General features: G+C 34.0%; 1 protein-coding gene across 1 annotated transcript in view; it reads left to right on the top strand.

The window, feature by feature from the left end:
* Nucleotides 1-24,006, top strand: part of nr3c2 (nuclear receptor subfamily 3, group C, member 2) — a 157,288-nt gene extending 133,282 nt beyond the window's left edge. The window contains 4 exon segments of the mRNA NM_001100403.1: nucleotides 1,051-1,195; nucleotides 5,558-5,688; nucleotides 20,616-20,773; nucleotides 23,557-24,006. Of these exon segments, the coding sequence (NP_001093873.1) occupies nucleotides 1,051-1,195; nucleotides 5,558-5,688; nucleotides 20,616-20,773; nucleotides 23,557-23,712 (590 nt within the window). The 3' untranslated portion in view covers nucleotides 23,713-24,006.
* Nucleotides 24,007-24,282: the final 276 nt, after the last annotated feature.

Below are 24,282 nucleotides of genomic sequence, written 5' to 3'. Positions count from 1 at the left end.
GCTACTTTTGTATTTTTGTCTTGAGACAAAAACCCTTTTCCTTTTCTTCAGTGTGTTCAAAATATTACGAAAACTTCCACTGCAGAAATGTAAGGCTCTGGCAGGAACTGCATTAGCGTGAATCATTGTGGTGTTAACTTTAAATCAGTTATTTATTTTAAAAAGCTAATTCATTTAACATGACTGTATTACAATTTTTTTTTTAAAGTAATGTATTTCTTTACTCGTTACTTATAAAAGTAATATTATTACGTAACACAAACTTGTAAACAAAGAGGTCAGATTCATTTTGGTAAAAGATTTGCCATTAGGGATAAGTTGAACTTGTTGGATTTGTGTGCAAAAAAGGGCAGAAGATGGAAACACATTTAGCGAATAAACTCTGATGTAGCGAACATTACACCTGTACATGACGCCATGATGCTTTCCTTGATAACTTTACACTACAATTGAATCTACTAAAACTGTATACTACAATCAGCCGCTTTAACAAGTTAATGGAAACACTCCTAATTCACCTTATTCTTGTTTTTATTTTATTTGTTTTTTTTTTTTTGAGAACTTAAAAAAGATTCACTTCACGTTAGGATGGAAATGCAGACAATAATTAACAGAAAGCTGCTTGGTTTGAAAAGCACTTGTGACCTTTTTTTTAACATTTCATAGTGACAATGGAAAATTGGTATTTTTTGGTAAGTCATGTTGTTGTTTAAAAATTATAATGCAGCCCTTATCAACTAATGCATGTTCATAATGACAAGGGCCTAACAAATACAAAATCTAAACACCAAAGCATGGACAAATATATATATATATATATATATATATATATATATATATATATATATATATATATATATATATATATATATATATATATATATATATATATATATATAGTTTTTGTTGAATAAAAGGACAGCATAGTGGATCCCATTTCTTACAGTTATGGCTTAATATCAGCTCTGCTTCAGGGCAAGTCATGCCCTTGAGTGCCCCATAATACATCTCTTTTCTCTCTGCTAACTTGCCCTTTATATTTTTCCCCAGGTTTCCGCAGTCTACCCATTGAGGACCAAATCACGCTGATCCAGTATTCCTGGATGTGTCTCTCCTCCTTCTCCCTCAGCTGGAGATCCTACAAACACACCAACGCCCAAATGCTCTACTTCGCCCCGGATCTAGTCTTCAACGAGTAAGATAATTCACAAAATGCTCAAGGTTTACTTCATACAGAAATGTTCCTCAGCCAGAATATTCAAAACAACATCCAAAATCAACAAACAGCACACTATCTTTTTTTTGATATGCTACAACATACTGCTAATCCTTGGCCCGAGGTTAACCCTGTCTAAAGAATCTGGTCCTTCGAGTTAAAGAAGTTCCGATAATAATACAAAATGATAAGCTCAATAAGCATGTTCCCAGCAGGCGTACGACTGTGACCTCAAAACTGTCCTTTCAATTGCTCTGCTAGGAAATATACTTTCCTTATAAACGCTTCTTGATAACTTTGATCTGGGCAGAGAGGTAGGTCAATGGGGCTCATAATCAGCACAAACCACGAGAAATGTTGAGCACAGGGAGTGTGATCGTGTGCTTTTTAAAGCTAAATGTCTATTTATTGGGCATAGTGGGAGAAGCGTAAAAACAGAGCACAGTGACCCCTGCAGGAGAGCTGGGGCACTTCACTAGACTTGCCAAATGACTTGGAAAGAACTTCAGGGGGGAAATTGTATGTACAGAATCAAATGCTTACTTACATATAAATTTATGCTCAGCACCTTATGCATGATTCTTTCGCATCCCAATGGCAAACAGTCACACGTTTCATGCTGGCTCACAGTTTTTAATGGGCTTAGTTTTTATTTTGTGAGCAATTAGCAGTTTTTTCTATATATATATATATAATAAGTCTCCTGACAAACCATGAATCTTGTTTATATGAGACTGTGGCAATAATTCATGGGTTTGTCTCTAGGTAATTTGATCTAGCAGGCAGCATGGCTGTCATCCACAGTGTTTTTTTATATAGAAAATACATTTTTTATCAGGATTTTGACAACACGCCTACTTAACTTACTTAACTCACATTTAATCAGATAATAATAGTAATTATAATAATGCCATGACATATTAAAAGCCTGACTATTAGGATCACAGTGCAGAACAATAATATGGTAACACTTTATTTTGATGGTCCCTATTGTGCATTTTGTTGCCTAAAAGTTACATTGGAACATGCCAATTAATTCTCATTTGATTATTAGTAGACTGTTTGCTCATTATCTGCTGATACTCAGGGGCGGATTTAGTGATTTGCGGGCTCTAAGAAGTTCCAGCCATGGGGCCCGATGAAACCATCAGGACAATTTTTATTTAATTAATTTGCTGTTTTTTCTCACTGAATCTCCTTTTCCATGGTTTATCTTAATGAAATCTCTAAATTTCAAAGGCTTTGTTTTCTTAAAATGAATTCACAACTAAAAAGAATGAATACATCAAAAATAAAAAAATGAATAGTTTTTTAAACTGAATCTTTATCCGACTTGACTGCTGGACTGCTCCATGATTGGGGGTGTAAGACAAATTTGTGTGGATGTTATAATTACATTAAAATTTAATTAATTAGCCCCTTACCTTTACAAAATATTATAGAAAACAATGCTATGTGTATAATTTATACTTCTATTTATTTATTGGGGCCCCCAAAATGAGAATTTGTTGCCATTTAGATGCAGTTTAACTTAAATTCAACAAAATGCATTAATGCAGGGGTGTCCAAACTCGGTCCTAGAGGGCCGGTGTCCTGCATGTTTTAGTTCCAACCCCAATTAAACACACCTGGACCAGCTAATCAAGCTCTGTCAGGATGTACTGTACAAGAAACTTCCAGGAAGGTGGTTAAAGGTAGTTGGAGCTAAACTGTGCAGGTCACCAGCCCTCCAGCACTGAGTTTGGACACCACTGCATTAAAGAGACCATCAAAATAAAGTGATACCAAACATCATAATTAACTTTTTATAACTATATATATATATATATATATATATATATATATATATATATATATATATATATATATATATATATATATATATATATATATATATATATATATATATATATATATATATACTGTTGTCCTTCAAACCAAATTCGGCCACAAGATATATATTTTTAATAATTTAAAATAGAAATACATCTTATTTATCATGTTTTATTTTTACATCACTATCTTTGTTAATGACAGCTTATTTGAGAGAATTATAGAACATTATTTAACCCATAATCCGTCTATGTTATTAATAAATGCAGCATGTTCTGGGATCTGTACAGTTTAATAATGATATTTTAAGTATAAATATTTGATTCCATTTAGAGTCCTGAAGCAAAACAAGATGAAAAGCTTTAAAGGACTAGCACAGCAGTGCCTTTAAAAGATGACGATTGAAAACACTGTACTTATAGCTTGAAGAGGAGCAAAACAAAAGTTTCTAGGTTGCCAGTTTGACACTTTTCGGTGTCCTTTAAAAGTATGTCATAAGAATCAGGAGCATACTTTAAGTTTACAAGTGTATGGTTCTTTGACAGACTATTTTATGAGTCGCTTTTATACTTACTTTCTCCATTTCCTTCTGTAATTCCCACCTAAATCTGCTGTTTATGTATATAAATAATAATAATGAAAGAAGTGTGATTGAGGTACTAATGACCCCACACAGAGTGTGAATCTCACTGTGAGATCAGGAATTAAACTCATGTTCTCGTTGCATTCTTAACCAGATTGAAGGTTGGGATATTAAATGAAGCAGGAATGGGGAAGTTCGGGCTCAGAATGACAGCTGGTCAGACGGCTTTGGCAGACAGATATACTGTAACTGTATGTGTATTCTATTTAGCTAGTCAGGTATGCAGAAAGACAGACACACATACCTGGAGCCAAACAAACTGGCAGATCAGCCAAACTATCTACTCGATTAATAACCTGCCAGGAAAGTGTCAAGACCAAACCAAAAGTGGTAAATAAGAGAAGACTGTCAATCTTACATTAATTGGATTTGCCAAACACTTTTTTATACAGTATTTACTGTAACATACCAACTTTATCCTGCACTCAATAAATATAATTGGTGAATGATGCATCCTCAGCATTTGATTTCTATCTATCTATCTATCTATCTATCTATCTATCTATCTATCTATCTATCTATCTATCTATCTATCTATCTATCTATCTATCTATCTATCTATCTATCTATCTATCTATCTATCTATCTATCTATCTATCTATATATATACAGTATATATATATATATACAGTATATATATATATATATATATATATATATATATATATATATATATATATATATATATATATATATATATATATATATATATATATATATATATATATATATATATATAATTATTTTTTTGTCTGCATCACTGCACTAATAGCAATGCTTTTCAGTGTTCAAATGTTTGAGCTTGACCATTGACGGCTATTAAATGTTTAGTAATACAACTTATGATGAAACTTGTGTTTAAATGCTAAAAGAATGACCGGCAGGATCATCCTGTGATACTACAGTAAATACTGTACTTTTTAGGTAAAATGTTGCTGTTTGTAACTTTTGTAATTTAGCATTACATTTTTGCCAAAATATTTATGTCATGGAATAAATTTGAAATAAAAACATGTAAAGAATGACTACAAGCATGTTCAGTGCGATATACATCCAACATGACTGTTTCACAGGGTTTCGTTATGCAAGTATGACATATAGAAACATTCTTTTGTTCCTTTTTCAATTAAATTGATCAATGAGCAAGTAGGGTAACTGCATTGGTTGGCATATGAGAGGGCAGCAGGAGCACATTGTTTTTTATTTTCTTAATTATTGTTTTTATGGAACCGTAATCATGTTAGGAGGTATTTTAGGATGAGATTTTTTATGTTTATGTATGTTATACATTGTCTTGTTAGGTCTATGTACAGCAGAACCTTTTTTACTAAAACAAATTTCTCCTACGGGAGACAATAATTTTTACCTTGACCTTGACATTGAAATGAATCCAGCCTTGCTTTGGTTAAGAGGCAGTGAAAAATTGTAAAGAATCTTAAAAAGTCTAAATATATAATTGCTAGTGTTTATTAGTTTCAATATTACAGTTTACGTAATAGTTACATAATATTATGGTTGCTGAACCCTTTATTGGGCAAAAGACCATGTTGATGTTGATTATGATATTCTAATGATTTAATAATTAAAGTTCAATTATAATAACCCACAGTAACACTCTAGGGTTTTTACAATGAGTGCCTTATAAAAGATTAAACAAATCGTTGAGTTTTATTTATTTGTTTAAACCTAGAATTTGGTGATAAATATAGATCATTTTCTGACTTTAGTAATATACCAATGATGTAATCCCAAATAAACCCCAAAAGGTTCCTCAAGTATTGTTTCAATTTATTTTAGATATTTGACTCTACAGATGAAGACAATGGGGTGGTTTACTACAGACTCTTTCTTTCTCTCCTATATAGGGAGCGAATGCAGCAGTCTGCCATGTATGATCTGTGTGTGGGGATGCGGCAGGTGAGCCAGGAGTTTGTTCGTCTTCAGCTCACATATGAGGAATATCTGGCCATGAAGGTTCTGCTGCTGCTCAGCACAGGTAAGACTGTGTGCACTGTGTCCTATCTGGTTGTTAGGCTGTGACATACAGTTGAAGTCAAAATTATTACTTTTTTATTATTAATTATTAGAAAATGTGTTGAAGAATTCTTCAACACATTTCTAAACATAATAGTTTTAATAACTAATTTCTAAAAACTGATTTATTGTATAGTTCTTTGCCATGATGACAGTAAATAATATTTGACTAGATATTTTTCAAGACACTTCTATACAGCCTAAAGTGACATTTAAAGGCTTAACTAGGTTAATTAGGTTAACTAGACAGGTTAGGGTAATTTAGCAGTTATTGTATAATGATAGTTTGTTCTGTAGACTATCGGAAATAATATATAGCTTAAAGGGGCTAATAATATTGACCTTAAAATGGCTTTTAAAAAATAAAAAGCTGCTTTTATTGTAGTCGAAATAAAACAAATAAGAATTTCTTTAGAAGACAAAATTATCAGACATACTTTGAAAATTTCCTTCCTCTGTTATACATTATTTGGAAAATATTTTAAAAAATAAAAAAATAAAGGGGGTTTAAAAATTCTGACTTCAACTGTATGTAAAACTGTTACCAGGTCCAATCCTGTACTCATTTGAACTGAAAACTAGCACTTACTAGCTGGCCTTCATTACACTCACCCCCCTAAACCTCACTCCCACCTGTGTTACGGCACCAATGTAACCTCGCCGGTCACATGCCACCCAACCTGCTCCGAGCCGGTATTGAATTGGCGACCTTCTGCATGGGAGTCGGTTGCTCTACCAAGGAGGCTAAAGACCATGGCCTCTAGCATCTGTCACTAGAGCAACTTTAGAGGTCAGAGGAGTGAAGTTTACCTGCACAGCACTTACTAGCTGGCTTTCGTTACAAGTACCATTTGTTGTTCACTTTTTTGACATGCGATTAATCGTTTGGACGCAGAAACCTTACCACGTGACATCAGACTCAACAAGTAGATCGTTATATGCCAAAGCTCGACAATCTACAAACAACAATGAAAAATAAGCAAATGCATTAATGAATGGCTGTTTTCGTGTCACTTTGGCCTTCAGCGGTCGATCTGGGCATGTAGGCATCTGAGTTCAGAGGAATTTCCATTAAGTTTGATAGTATTTTAATAGTAAGTGACACCTGTGGTTTGACCTATTGGCTTAGCAAGAAGAGGTTTGAATGCCTTATAAAAGGTTACTCTCGCATAATAGAAGTTCACGTAGTGCGAGCTATGTCCATAAACTGGTAAATCAGGTCCCTGTGCCTAGAGGCTTATGCAGCTGAGGTCAGTGAGTTTTTAGCTTTTCAACAATGTACTGTTGGCAGTTATGCACATAATCAGGATAGAGTACTGTATATATGTGCTGCTGGTATTCTGGGACTCAAGTTACAGACTTTTTAAATTCCGTCATCACACACCTGTTACAGGCAATACACTGCAGGTGTAAAGAGTATAACAAATTAAGTAATAGTTATCATTGTACTTCTGCAGTTGAAACATTTTTGTATTATAAGATTTATAAAATATTAAATTAGACATAATATTTCTGTGCTAATTTACATAGATTTCTAGCACAAAAATTTAACAATGGACTTAAAGCAACACTCCACACGTTTTTAGGAAATAGGCTTATTCCTCTAAACAGTCCATTTAATCAATCTCTGGGTCTGGCGGGAGCACTTTTAGCTTAGCTTAGCATAAATCATTGAATCAGGTCAGACCATTAGCATCTTGCTCAAAAAATAAATAATTTAATTAATAAAAAATATATATATATAATCATTTTATAAATATATATATATATATATATATATATATATATATATATATATATATATATATATATATATATATATATATATATATATATATATATATATATATATATAAAATGATTATTTCCATATCTAATTTTTGACTTTCTGTAGTTACCTCATGTACTAAGACCAACACTATTTTCTTTGCTAGAATGACAAAGAACTATTTCTGCTTAACAATCAAGGAACTTTGCTGCAATACTATGGCTGCAACAGGTGCAATGGTGTAATCCGATTCAATGTTTATGTTAAGCTAAGCTAAGCTAAAAATGCTCACTCCAAACCTTAAGATTGGCTGAATTTGTTCAAAAATGATAGAACACAACTGTTTAACTCTGGAAGACTTGTAAAATGAGCATTTTTCAAAAAACAGTGTAGTGTTCCTTTAAGATAGGTTGAAAATTATTTGATATCTTTTTAACATAAAGTCAAAGGCTTTTACAGAAGGGATTTCGAGAATCTCTTTTCATCCCTCCAGAATTCCAAACATTCTGCAAACGACCAGAAATCTATACTGTTGAATAATATGTTATATACAATGAGGGGAATGAACTGTGAACAAATCCCTCTGTAGAAATCTTTAGAATACAGATATGAATAAAACTTTACAATTTGGTGTAAGCGCTGCTGAAGTGGAGATTTCTTTAAAAAAAACGCATGAATATGTATTGTTATCAAAATGTACAGACACAAATTGACGAAGTACTACAAAAGAAACACTTAAATGTGCATTTTGGAAGTTTTATTGACTGAAAAAGTGGCAAAATCACTGTACCATGCTTTAATCTGCAGTGTCTCACCTTAAAAATATGGGGAAAAATATCTCAAACATGAGATATTTATTTATATATTTATTTCAATGTATTTTATTTTACTGGTCTCAGTGTTTTGTTTATTTCAATACAAGACTTGTCATAAAATCATTTGATTGAAGGATTTAAATGGAGATAAAAATTTCATTTGTGCTTAAACTTTATGTGCTTAGTTCAGTGCTAATAATATCGCAAGAAAGGCAATTTCAGTCTAGGTCTGAAGGCTACATTCATCAGTACTGAATGATGTCCATCATTGTGTGTTAATGGGTTTTAAATTAAAACGTCATTCGAATTAAACGTTTTCCATAATTACCACTACAATCTTAAGGTGTGATGCTAAGTAATTGCTTTTTAGAAGATATTGCTTTGCTTGCAAAAATGAATCGGATTAACTAAGAAAAGAAACTTAAAAGAAAACACGTTTCAGTGTATGCAAAGAAGCAGTGCAAAGAATCTTCATTTAGTTTAGATTAAGATTAAAGTAGTTTAAAAAGAGCTAAAATAAAAATAAAGTATCAATTCATAAAAATAAGAGAAATTAATAAATAAATTAATCAAATAACTAAATTAAACACAAAATTATTAAAACTCAATTATCATTATTACCATTACGATTACTAGTTTATAATGCTAAATAATAATAATAATAATAATAATAATAATAATAAATGCACATAAAATAATTGAATAATTAAATAAATATGCAATACATTCTAAATAAAACAAATAAATAAATAAATAAATAAATAAATAAATAAATAAATATGGAAGGTATATCATTTTAGTTTTCACATAAAAATATAAATACTTTTAACAACAACAACAGCAACAACATAGTAATAATAATAATTATTATTATTATTATTAAATAAATAAATAAATGGGGTATATCCGTTTGGCTCTTATATATATAAAAAATAAAAACTGCTACTATACTACTACTACTATTACTACTACTACTACTACTACTAATATTAATAAACACGTGCATATACAGAATATTCTGTTTATATCACAGGTATACATACAGAAGAGCTAATGCACCCTTGGCCCTACAGAATATGAGACTGAAGTAAAGTTCTGAGTCTGACTTCCACACAGGATAGACTTTTGGGATCCACAAGCACTTGCTGATCCTCTGGAGCCTTTCCAGAGAGCCCTGCTGTACTTAATAAAATCCAGTCAGGAGACGGGCATCGCTCCAAGAGCTGCTGTTTCTCTCCCAAAAAAGAGAGCATGGTTGAAGAAGAGAGAAGCAGTCTACGGTGGTACATTATTGAGGAGTTGAACGTTTTGATGGAGCGATTCTTTAAAAATAGCTTTCCTGATCCAAAAATCAACTTGAATAAAAATGTAGATGTCTCTCGCTGACAGTATTTGTGATATGGGATTATGAGTGTCATCTCAGTTTTCAGGGGCAATTAATTCAACTTTAGCTGTGCTGTTTGAGATATCAGATACGCTGGGAAGAGCTGTTTTGTTATATAAATAAACCGGTTTCTGTTTTCCATGAGAATAAAACGATTGCATTATATGAGAAATGCTAGAAGTTTCTTATCATCTACTTTATATTATATCATTATATAATGCTGTGCTTCTAAATTATGAATGCTGTTCTGTTGGCATGTTATGTTATAGTTACTGATTTATGATTTTTTAAGTTTTATATGTTTACCACATCCTCCATTTTACCCTTGGTGAATGTGAGCAAAGGCTGTTGAAAACAAACAAACAAACAAACAAAAAAATTTAAATTGTTTAACCTTTTGCTAAAAAAATGATGATGATGGCTTCTGATTTAAGTTGTGGGTGCCTTTTACACTAGTGCATTTAACATGGCTAAACGTCTGATGCATATGGCACATTTTTAGAAAAACTTTTATTTTATTTTACATTACTACATGACTCTCCGGAATACTCGATTTTGATTGGTCTGTTGTAACTAGGAATGGGCGGTACTGCAGTTTTTTTATTTGATACGATACCCATACTTTTTGTTAATGTTTTTACGATACCGAAACCGATATCGATACCACTTTTTATTGAAAATGTTTATGTAATTTTTCTAAATAATGTTAAAAAAAATCATTATATGTAAATATACATACACGCACACACACGACCATATTGCATATACACACTGTATATGCACACTGCACAGATACACACACGCACACACACACACACACACTTTAATTTATTAACCAAATTGGATTGAGAGAAAAGAGAGAGCTGAGTTATTATTTTATTTATTTATTTTTATTTGTATTGAATTATTATTATACTATATATTATACTACTATACTATTATATATATATATATATATATATATATATATATATGTGTGTGTGTGTGTGTGTGTGTGTGTGTGTGTGTGTGTGTGTGTGTTCTTTTTAAACTTTATTAATGCTTTTGCAAAACATTTGTAACATTTGTCATGCCAATAAAACAATTACTGAATTGAATTAAGAGAGAGAGAGAGAGAGAGAGAGAGAGAGAGAGAGAGAGAGAGAGAGGGAGAGAGAGAGAGAGATTTGGCTAATATAATGTCTTTTGTTGGCCAGAGGGAGACTGAGCAGAGGAACACTGGGCATCTTGTTTTAGTTCCGCTTCTTTATAAGTTTCAGGGTGTGTTGTCTGTAAGCATTTATAAAGGCTGCTTGTATTGTTGCTGTGTACCCACTTTCTTATCACAAATATTGCTTATGCAACACTTTTTCAGCTAATGAGCACGACAACATGCTGCGTTACCTCTCTGCCATCGTGCCATTTCATAATGCAGAAGTGTGTGACTTGCGTGTGTTGAGAACGTAAGTTATCTGAAAGGCACATGATCGCTCAGGTGACGTTCCGCCACAGATTGATTAGGGTCACAGCGCTAAAACATTTAGTTATGGAGAAATTATTCAAATATAGTTGAACTATCAATACTTTAAAAAAAATCCCAATACTAAAATAGAAGCTTCTAAGAATCGATATATATCTACTCTAGCATCGATGTGCACATCACTAGTTGCAACATTCTAAGATATGTTATTCTGAGATAACTCAGCTAAATAACATCAGGAACTTCGAATCACCATGTTTATCAGTAAATATTATTAAATCCTTCCACATCCACATGTATCTGCTTGTCTGTCTATTGACTTCTTGGCACTATTTTGTTAATGAATGATATGTAGGTTTAGTGCTTTAGCCAGGTTCTTTTCTGTCAGCTTTGCATTTTTTAAAGTTTAGGCACCATATTGTGACTGAATAATGTGCAAGTTAGTGTATACTCCATCAGCTGTTTTCCTTTCTATCAGCTTGGTGTTTATTAAATAATTATTAAACTATTACAGCTCAGAACAATGTTTTGTGGAAAGTAGCCATGTAATAAGTATTGGACAGTTTCTTTCACACTTCAGTCTTATTCAACAGATAAGTCTCTTTGGCTTTATTCTGTAATAATAAGACCTTGGAGGTAATTTATCCCTAAATTAACATTCATTTAAAATACTCTACTTGTTTAATCGCCTAAACTACCAAGCTTTAAAAATATCCAGCTGATTTTTTTATTCAAAAATACAAAAAAAGCGCATCTAATTCTTGTTTTTACTAACCGTTTTAAAACATTTACTGTATTACACTTTTTATCAGATACTTTTGTTTGTTTTGTTCTGAAATAAATAGACGTTTTTGCATGCCCAAGAATGAAATTCAACAAACATGCACATTTTTTTTTCATAGTTTTGGACATGTAAGCATGCTGAAACTCTCATTAAATCCGCAAAAATAATTTTCAACACTCCAAACAATGGTTCCAACCTTTCATAATATATATCAGCAATATCACATGAGTAACAGTGGCTGTATATAAGCACTGATTGGAGGCATGTGTTGGCTTGAGGCCGAGTGCCTTAGTGTCCCACCAGTGATGGTATACAGCCATATCTCACTACTACGAGTAATATTGCATTTATTCAACAGTTTGACGGCACAATTGTGTATATAAAAAAGAAAATCAAACACGGAGAGTCTCAAAATTATTTTGTACGAGGAACTACTTTCTTCTGCCATTCATTCACATCTGCAGCTGACGTCAAAACAGCAGAAACCATTGCTACTACACAAATATCACTTTAGAGCTAGTATTTAAATGATTCTCTAGCGTAATGTCTAAAATGATGACAAAGCAGGTGATTTTGCTCACATTTTAAGATTATAAGGCAGAACAGCATTAAATGCCAGCATTCTACAGACATTTCCCAGTTGACAAACAGGATATAACAATTATTAACCCTGAAAAAGCCAAAGCATAGCAAACACTACCATATTACTATGGTATCATTACAGCACTTCAACATACAAAAGAGATAGATCGACTTTGCCTTTCTAGTGCACACTACATTTGGCAGTCGCTCAGAATTTTTTGTTTTTTCGTGCCCCATGGGAGAGAAGCTGTTCTTGCAGTGTCCGAAATAGAGGAGTGCAAAAGCAAGAGCCTTTATTCTCTGTGCGTTTACCATGGTTGAATGAATGAATACTAGAAACTCATAGACCGCAAACATTTTTGGAGGGAATGTGGACACAACATTCATTCATTCATTCATTTTCTTTTCGGCTTAGTCCCTTTATTTATCCGGGGTCGCCACAATGGAATGAACAGCCAACTTATCCAGCACGTTTTTACGTAGCAGATGCCCTTTCAGCCGCAACCCATCTCTGGGAAATGGACACAACATAAAAAATTATATTTTTTATTAATAAATAGAAATGTTTTATTTAATATAGATTTTTCTTTTTTTTTATCAAATAACAACAAAAAAATAACTATTTCTCATCCCGCGCACACGGACCTGCTTGGACAACACTGAAATACATCACATCCTTTTGACCGGTCACAAACGTTCTAGTTCCAGGAGTTAAAATACTTCAACGTATGCGCAGTTCAATTCAGATCTGAATGTTCTGCATATGGAGATAATTGGAACTCCACGCAGCTCCCGAACTAACTCTATCGGAAATGAATGACTTCCTGTCTGGCACTTCCTGTCTTTGTCGTGTGCAGTTGAAAGGAGGCTTTAGAATGTCACTTACCTGATTTATAATGATTTGATAAGCTGTAAATTAAGCTGAGTTTTTCCTTCCCTAATGACTTATTATGCAGTCTCTGTTGCCATCTTGTGGCGGAACGTCAACCATCTTTGCTCTGCTCAGTATGACAGGCTGATGGATCCTGATGAGCTGTGTAAATATATATATATATATATATATATATATATATATATATATATATATATATATATATATATATATATATATATATATAAATCTAAAATAAGTTTCTCTCTCTCTGTCCACGCAAAAAAACACAACTGTCTTTTACTCAAAGATTTAAAATAGAAATAAAAGCATTAACTGCAATAGTGCCACGCAATATCTTTCACTGCAAATCTCCACAGAGAGAGAGAGAGAGAGAGAAAGAGAGAGAGAGGGAAAGAGAGAGAGAGAGAGAGAGAGAGAGAGAGAGAGAGAGATTAGTCTTTGACCTTGGCTAAGGTTTCAGAAGGCCTGCAGGCTCTCGCATGGCCTTATTTGTGATGGTACTGTTGACCTGAAAAACAGTGAGTCACTAAATCTCCCCGTGTTTTTTTTTTTTTAAAGTCCATTATTTTACTTTTTGTTTCTTTGCTGTGTTAGACAATACACAAATATTCTCCCAGACACCACAAAAGAGCAGTATGCCTAAACAGCTCAAGGTGGCATTGCAGTGGTATTGTTAATTAAGGACAGAAGTCTTTTGTCGTGTCATAATTTTCATCAAACAAACATTAGGTTTGTCAAAGCTTTTTTGACAATGTTTTTGTTATACAATGCGTTATATAACAAAATATCAAAGTAAATGACATTAGATAGGACAGGCGCATTATTCGAGCTTTTGAAAGACATCAAATAATAGAAAACACTCCAGATCCAGTCCACAAGTTAAGCTCAAATCTTCAGCACTTGTGGCTTAAATGTTGATTAACACAAAAAAACGAATGATGAATGTTCCCTTCTTTGGTTAAAACCTTAAACATTAAATTAATATATCCAATCAGTAATTGTAAAAATGCTTAGTTAAAATAGCATTTTCAAACATTATTTTAGCATCTTTGATGTGTGAAATTGTAGTTTTTATTATTTATCAATTTAATATTTATTTCAATTTGTTTTTATACTTTCAATTTTTTATAAAAAAAATAATAAATAATAAATCATATATATATATATATATATATATATGTATTTATCACTGCTAATGCTACAGCAAAATGTAAAAAAAAAATATTTGCCTCAACGCAATCGATTTGTGTTGGGACAACATGAAAGAATTAAGTTTTACAAATTTAAATTGGATTGGACATAAAAAAAAAGTTTCTGCACATTGTAAATAAGCAGATTGAACAATGTTTTTTTTAATCTTAAATAAATGTTATTATATCAAAAAGCCATGATCAGCTGATTAAGCTATTATTGTGACTATCAACTGCACTTAATTTTATTGAACACGCTGTATTTCCACATCCAAACCAGTTACTATTAAATGCATCCATTTGTATTACGCATTAAACACATGCAGTGCTGTAGTGCTCTACAACTAACTCCCCCGGTCAGATATCTTCCCAAAATGACAGACTCTACTTGCAGAAGAAGTTATTTCTTATGACAAGACAGCAATTAGCGTGGCATAATCGGCCTACTTTTTATTCGCTGAGGCTGTAAATGGCAGCCTGTGGTTAACGAGGCTGAATGTGGGTCAGTGGGAGAGCAGAAAAAAGGGGGAGGTTTTAACACACACACCTGCCAATGAACAGAGGTGAATAGCTGCTCTTCATTCAACACACACTCAAACACAAAGAAAAAAAGAAAGAGGGAGTGAAATATCCATATCTTTTGCATTTTTACCTTTTCCTTAACAATTTTTTGCTACAATCTACAAGCTCCTCACTATCCATTTCAATATCACTTTTTTTTTTTTTGTTGTTGTGTGGACAGGTGACATTTTTTTTGTCAAAAATCAACACATTCAAAACAACTCTACTATTCATTGCTGCATAAATGAATTATCACTGCATCTTATGGGAAGAGAGATTCAGAGGGCGCATTTAAAAAGCTGAAGACATGTCCTCAAAAAGACAAGACATACTTCAATGCAGAGTTTTGGCTCCAAGTGGGAGTATTTTAGTAAAAATTGCCTACCTACCAAATCAACTTAATTATCTTGTAATGTCCTCATTGGAGATGAAAGGAGGAGCATTTGAAATGACTACTTTAGTAGCAGGTGAACTGAGTGGCACAACTGACAATGTATCTGCCAGCACAATTTCATTATCAACAAGTCTGTTTATTGGATTTTCTTCTTTAGCAGAAAAACTACAACTACCTTGTTCATTCCACGACTAAAGATCTCACCCAAAGCCAGAATAGCATGTCTTCTACCGCAAACAGCTGATCAAACAAAATTATACTATAATTTTTGATAGAAAAAAAGCAGACTTTGCTTTTCTGAGGGAAATGCTATGGTTTTCTGAACTACAAACGTATTTATTTACTTGCTCCCAGGGCTGTTTATATCGAAGTTGATTTACAGCCTTACTGTTTTGGTGTTTCGTCTAATCTAATTTTCATGAGGTGGGTCGTTAGCCCAATGCTTAACCCCCACCCTGGAGGACCAGGACATACACACACATTACAGACAATTTAGCTTAGCCAACTGATCTATAGTTATGATCACCAGCGATCTAGAGGCTGCAGATCACTGGTAAACACACAGTTCACTAAAGAACTACAAATCCGCCAGTATATGAACTACAAGTCCTGTCATGCAACACACACACACACCTGCTCCAAGTCTCTGTTGATTACACTTACACAGCTGAAGCTGCTCAAAGACTGATTAGATGGACTATTTATACAGCACACAAACGTACGGACTTTGCTGTGCCTTGTTGAACTGTTAGTGAACATTACGACTCGTTTTCTTTGCCTTGATTTGACCCTTACCTTGTTTGCTTGTTTATGTTGCCTGCTGCCTGCCTGTACTGACCATCTGCCCGTTCCACACAGAAATGCCAACTAACTCAGCCAAGGCTCGAACTAGCTATTTTTATTTTAGCTGAGGTGACAGCGCTACCCACTGCGCCACAGTGCCATTCTACAAACATATTTACATTTTTTTAAATAAATATTAACCCTTATGTTTGTTCGGGGCATTTTTAGCCACTATTGGATGATTTTGTGTCTTAATTTGCCCACAATATCCTCTGTGTTTCAGCAAATGTATTATTTTGACATCATATTTTGACACATACTTTGGGATAATGTTTTGAAATGTTACAAAAACTAAACTCTACACTTTGGGCAGATTCAATACCCCCTTCATTACGTTCATGGCAGTTTTTAGCCCCATTGACATTATAAAAGCTAAATAACAACTTTACAACAACATTTTTTTTATTGCCAACACCATATAATCATGCATTCTTTATTGTTGGTGGTTTTACTGTGGAGAAAAGATACAGTTTTACTATTGATCATCAATTGCACTGCAAAAATAAGCTTAGTTATAAGCTTAAAGTTATATGGGGAGTATAGTCTATGTACGAGAGATAAATATGAACATGAAATGGATATCAAAACAACCAGCTTAGCAATCAGAACATAGTAAACATAGTAAGTGTATTTACAGTGTGCGCACACATTCTGCTGTGATATTTTACAGAACTCCATAAAAGTCAGAAACTTTTTTTTTGCACAGGCCAGTCTAAAAAGTTAATGGTGCCAACTGAAGATCAACAGTAAAAATGACAAATTTGACCTCTTTCCAACAGGGAAAACCACTAACAATCAAGAATGCATTATTATATGGTGTCATGGCTTTGTAATCAAAACATTTAATTAATAATGGAAGTCAATAGGGAATAAACAGCAACCAACATAACAAATAGGTAGTCGATTTGAACAGTGCACAAGAATTAATGATTAAATAAATATTGATGAAAAAAGAACATGTTAAAGAGATAAAGGAAATAAGAAACTTTCATTAATTCAAGTGAACCGCTCTCACACCATGCTCTGACTTCCCAGCATGCAACACAGAGAGAGAGAAAGAGCTTTAGATATCCTGAATGACCTGTTGTTGTAATGTGAAGATAACAAAAAATGAAAAGTGCTTGGTTGATTCTTTGTTAAAAACTGGAGTTTGTTGAAAATCATGTCTTTAAGGGATGCTTCAACCAGAAATTGACACGTTAATTTAATCGCCCCCTCTGGCATCTGATGTAGGTGACTTTTTTTTCTTCAGTAGAGCATTAAAGATTATTTTTAGCAGAAACCTCCATGGTTGTCTGTGATTCATAACAAGCAAGTCAATAGCTTGCAGCATTTTCAGAGGGAAAGGAGAAAATAAAAACATAGAGGCAAAAGCCTCTTGGTGATACATTGAGGTCTAATAAAGAGAACGACTGGTCTGTGCAAAAAACTGAACATGATTTACAACATTAATAATTTTAATCCACAGCCTCGTCTTCTTGTTGTGTAAAGATCAGGGCGGCCCAATATTTGTGCAAATGTGATCTTGAATCGAGAAGCAGCACGACAGACAGAAATAATTGTGTTCACCTAGCAAAAGAAAGCAGATGAACACCGAATGAGAGGGTGATCACTCATCCTATCACATCACCTGTGCTCGCTCTCGTTTCCTTGCGTAAAATAACCGTGCCAAGAAAAAACACAACTGGTGCGATCGGTTCTCTTTGAAAAGGACTGAACAAAAAAGCGATGATCGTGCAGCCGCAATCCTGCCGCTTTCGCTTTAACTATTGTTTGAACAGATTATTAATTGGCCTAACGTTAACCATGTGCATGTGATCGTCCTTTCATTATCACATGGTATGTTTTTTTTTTACCTGCTTTACCTGCTAAGTTTTGTTGAATTAAAAAGTGCATGTATACAGCTATATTTTGCTTGTTTTGACCATAGACTGTAAAAGATGAGGACGTAGTATCCGTTTTGTCACTCATAGGTTTCTAAAGAATGTGAAAGAAGCTACAAGTGGGCATGGCCAACAGACGGCATTTTGTTTGTTTGTCATCGTACCGACTGGGAGATACCAAACAACGGCAAAGAGACGGAGCGTGAGCGGAGCTACAGACGCCTGCTAGCATTTTGCTTAGATGGGCTTTTCTTTGGGGAAAACACTTAATACTGCAATACTTGCGACTCGTTTGTGTTCTGACCACATGTGCTTGGTTGTGTAGTATATCAATGAAGTGTTTAGACTTTTAAAAACACTGTGGAAATACATTGAATCACACACAAAAAAAAAATTCTTATGACGTTTTTCAACAGGAGGAAAAGGCAAATTACTTCCAAATACATAAAATATAGTCTGTGTTAGTAAATGCAAGGCTGTTGAAATCCAGGCATAACACGGTATGACATTTCAGATGACTATTCTATTGCCTACAGCTAATCAATTTGTCAGATTCTGGAGTGCATACAGTTCTAAAGAAAAATACAAATGATAAATGACCTTAAATAAAACAAATACATTTATAGAGATGGTATAAGCAAATAATTTCACTCACTTGGGAACTGGAGGCCACGTGAATGGTTGTCAGCTCAATTAAGTGCACATAGCATGCCACATCATCTGATAATTGTAAGAAATAATTTTTAAAATGTAATCCACAGAGTAAAGCCACATAAAACATAAACACAAATATGATGTATATGATGAGTTCAGCAGCTAATCAGGCGAAATCAGCTAAGGTGAAGTGATGGCGACCCAGCCATTTCCCAATCATTTATTGCAATGCTAGTCTTCTGTTTTGAATTATGAATTAACATGTTCATGTTCATCTATCCCTGTACATATATTCATATATTGTAACATATACACTTGTAATCATGTTCATCTATCCCTGTACATATTCATATATTGTAACATATACAATTGTAATCATGTTTATTTATCTGCACACTACTGATTATTAATAGCAACCTGCACATATATTCATATATTGTAAATCTGCTCATAGCTTATCCAACCTGTATATAATTTTGATAGTACATCCATCTGTAAATATCACCATAGTTTTCTATAACTGCACTTTATAACTTATTCCTGTATCCTGCACTTGCTGCTATTGCACTGCTGGTTAGACCTAAACTGCATTTCGTTGCATTGTACTTGTACATGTGTAATGACAATAAAGTTGAATCTAATCTAATCTAATCTAAAAACATGACAAAATAACAATACCAATATGAATACCAAATAAAATACGTAAATGTACAAATATTAATATGAAAGCCACTTTTAAATCTTTTAAACACTTCTTTCCATTACAATTACTGGGAAATTGGGATAACGGCTTATTTTAATAAGTAAATGTAGTTGTGAATGTACTGATGTACTGAAGTGGCTTTGACTATTCATTTTCTTTTGCCTGTGAATATTTTTGACTCTCAAATAGTGAGTATTGGCTTGAATTACCACACATAAATATCAGCAAGCATCACATTTTCAGATATATTTAGTATATAAAGGGGAAACCTTTTTACCTAGACTTTCGATGACCTAAGAATCAGTAACAAATTAAAATTTTGTAGTGATAAATGCACATAAGGCTACACAGACACATAGGTTTGATGTTTGATCTTGAATTTTAATACAAATTAATAAAATTGTTTCAATTATAATTTCCTCTAATTACAACCTTAAGGTCTGCCGCTGTTGTAATTGCTTTTCAGCTCACACTGCCTTGTTTGCACATACTATTATCAAAATCATAAATGGAAACAATTCAATTAGCCAGTCAAAGGGATGCAAAGAAATGACTAATGTTAATTTGCATGTTGCTGGAAAGTAGATAGAAGGAGTGTGTGGTTGAGCTGGAGTGTGTGGATGAGCTGTTTCTTATTCAGCTGTCCAGAAACGGAATGTCATTTCACGTGGTTGGCTGCAGGCCATAAGTGCACTTGTCCTCTACAGGATAGGAGAGAATTACTCCCTTCAACCTGAAGGAGATTCTATCTCTCATCTGCCAAAAGTCAAAGTTCTTTTCGGTACTCTGATTGAGTTAATCCTGAATAACTTCACACAAGGGAACATTAATCAGCAGAGAAGTAGCCTGCAAGACAGACGAATTAGAAGAAGGATGAATACACAGAGACAGACATAGAACTAATGTAGTTTTACATGCTATATAAATGTGTATTGGACATTGTTACTAATAACATGCTTTTCTTTTGCTAACAGTGCCCAAAGATGGTCTGAAGAACCAAGGGGCATTTGAGGAGATGCGGGTGAATTATATTAAGGAGCTCCGCCGCTCTGTTGGGAAAGCCACTAACAATTCTGGCCAAACATGGCAGCGCTTCTTCCAGCTGACCAAACTTCTGGACGCCACGCATGATGTAAGTCGAAACGATCCTCTGTTATTGGGCTAAGCTAATAGATCAAAGCAGGTTGGAAGTAATTTTGCTCTGTTACAGCTATACCTTTCAAAGCTAATACAGATGTCTTTTCTGATTTCCATAAATTGGCAAATTTAAGTTCAATAAAGTATCTTAAGCATCTTTATTAGAATATATACTTTAACATTTTCAAAGTGGAAGACCCCCAAATAAGAAAGCTGTATTTTTTTTTATTTAAAATAAAATGTAATAAAATATTAAGCAAGACAACATAATGTTGCATTTTTTTTAATACAACAATATATTATAACATACACTTGCTGGCCACTTTATTAGGTACACCTGTCCAACTGCTCGTTAACACAAATTTCTAATCAGCCAATCACATGGCAGCAACTGCAAATGCATTTAGGCATGTAGACACGATTAAGACAATCTGCTGCAGTTTAAACTGAGCATCAGAATGGGGAAGAAAGGTGATTTAAGTGACCTTGAACATGTCATTGTTGTTGGTGTCAGACGGGCTGGTCTGAGTATTTCAGAAACTGCTGATCCACTGGGATTTTCATGCACAACCGTCTCTAAGGATTGCAGAAAATGGAGAAGGGAGAAATATCCAATGAGTGGGAGATCTTTGGGCGCAAGTGCCTTGATGATGCCAGAGCTCAGAGGAGAATGGCCAGACTGGTTCAAGTTGATAGAAAGGCAACAGTAACTCAACTTACCCCTCATTACAATCGAGGTGTGCAGAAGGGCATTTCTGAATGCACAACACATCCAACCTTAAACCGGGTGCCACTCCTGTCAGCATAGAACAGAAAACTTGGGCTACAATTCACACAAGCTCACCAAATTGGACACTAGAAGATTGGATAAACATTGCCTGGTCTGATGAATTTCAATATCTGCTATGACATTCCGATGGTAGGGTCAGAATTTAGGATCAACAACATGAAAGCATGGATCCATCCTGCCTTTTATCAGCGGTTCAGGCTGGTGGTGGTGTAATGGTGTGGGGGATATTTTCTCAGCACACTTTGGACCCATTAGTACCAACTGAGCACCGTGTCAACACCACAGCCTACCTGAATATTACTGCTGACCATGTCTATCCCTTTATGACACAGTGTACCCATCTTCTGATGGCTACTTCAAGCAGAATAACACGCCATGTCATAAATGGTGAATCACCTCAGACTGGTTTCTTAAACATGACAATAAGTGCACTGTACTCAAATGGCCTCCACAGTCACCAGATCTCAATCCAATAGAGCACCTTTGGGATGTGGTGGAATGTGAGATTTGCATCATAAATGTGCAGCCGACAAATCTGCAGCAACTGCGTGATGCTATCATGTCATCTCTGACGAATCCTAGAGGAATTTTCCAGTACCTTGTTGAATCTATGTCACGAAGGATTAAGTTCTGAAAGCAAAAGTACTAGCAAGGTGTACCTAATAAAGTGGCTAATGAGTGTATATACATACAAAATCTTTACTTCTAGAATATTTTGTATTAAGTTAACTACATCTTTTGTACTAACTATTTTACGATGAGATATAGGTGATGAAGGTGAATAACATCATTTCTAATAGTATGATGAATAGATTTTTATATAAAAATCTAAAGCTCTTGTAAAGGTCTCTTCTGTAAAACACTGTAAAATGATTAACGCATAAAATAAACTAAAACAAAATAAATGAAAATTTTGTCAGGCACATTTAGAACAAAAATTATTAAAAGAAAAATAATTGATATATCTGTCTAAAATAAAAAAATAAACATGTAAATTAAACAAAATTAAACTAAATAAAATAAAAAGATATTTAAAACTATTGATTTTTTTTTTTGCTTGAATGTGTGAACAAAATGTTGGAAGCTGGAAAACTATTATAAAATCAGATGTTTAAGTAATCAGAGCAGTTCATTATTAAAGAGTTATAATGTCATTCAAATAATAATAATAATTAAAAACTGCCATCCATCATGTTAACCCTGAAAGATGAAAACAGCGGTTCATCACTTATTGCATTGCTGCGAGCTCAACAATTTGTAATGGCTCACAAAAGTACTGGAAAAGACACTCTGAACTGCACTTGGGGGTGAAGAACACTTGACAGTAGTGTTGATTTATTAATTTGTAAGATGAATAGAAACAAGTTCAAGATCTGCCTAAAAGCGGTTTGGTCAGTTAGACACAGCACACCCATAAATGCGCTTGGCTCTCTAAAGTTTTTTCCTCCCTAATGCATCAAAACATGTTTATCCACACTCGCACTTTATTAGAGCATCTCTTAAATGGTAATCGCTGTCATTCTAAATGAAATCTGACACCTGACATCTTTACAGCTTGTTCTGTTGGATGGATGGATGGATGGATGGATGGATGGATGGATGGATGGATGGATGGATGGATGGATGGATGGATGGATGGATGGATGGATGGATGGATGGATAGATGGATAGATGGATACATAGATAGATAGATAGATAGATAGATAGATAGATAGATAGATAGATAGATAGATAGATAGATAGATAGATAGATAGATAGATAGATAGATAGATAGATAATTTATATAGATAGATAGATAGATAGATAGATAGATAGATAGATAGATAGATAGATAGATAGATAGATAGATAGATAGATAGATAGATAGATAGATAGATAGATAGATAGATAGATAGATAGATAGATAGATAGATAGATTATTTTTTTTATAATAGGTTATTTTTAATGTTGTTTTGAACTAAATCTGACTCCTGACATCTCTTTCCAGCTTGTTCGGAGCCTGTTGGACTTTTGTTTCTACACTTTCCGCGAGTCCCAGGCTCTGAAGGTTGAGTTTCCCGAGATGCTGGTGGAAATTATCAGCGACCAGATACCAAAGGTGGAGTCGGGTCAAACACACACTCTCTACTTTCATAAGAAATGACTGAAAACTCACGAAAGTAGGGGAAAACGAAGGATCAAATGAGAGGAAAAGCAGAGGACACACAGCCCTCGGAGAGCGAACAAGAGCAAGCCCGCTATGCACAAAGCAAGGCGTAATATGAGGCTTGGTTTAAAGCCATATAAGGCTTGTGTAGTGAGGGAAGGCAAAGAGAGATCTCTGTACCCGGCCAACGGAGAAGAACTCGAATTTCATGTGACAGTGCGTCCCTTACCCCCAAAGACAATGCTGACAATGTTCTATATGGATATGAAGCCATATTCTTTGGTAAAGCTATAGTGCACAGTCACATGTGAATACATCACACACAGAGAAATATGGGCCCACGTTTTAGACATATCCTTGACCTGCCAATCTGCCAGTAAATACCATTGCATTCTTATGTAACAGTAAAACAAATCTGCGCTTGTAAAATTCAAGGCGAGATTCAGTAATAAAAACTGCTCTTATTGTTGATTGAGACAAAGATGTCCATAACTGCATCGCTTCTATGAAAAGTTGATTCGTCTGGCTTGTTTGGTAAGTAACGAGAGAGACTCAAAGGGCTACAAT

The sequence above is a fragment of the Danio rerio genome, chromosome 1 (genome assembly GCF_049306965.1).
Source record: "Danio rerio strain Tuebingen ecotype United States chromosome 1, GRCz12tu, whole genome shotgun sequence".
Classification (NCBI taxonomy): domain Eukaryota; kingdom Metazoa; phylum Chordata; class Actinopteri; order Cypriniformes; family Danionidae; genus Danio; species Danio rerio.
This window is presented reverse-complemented; position numbering and strand designations above follow the sequence as displayed.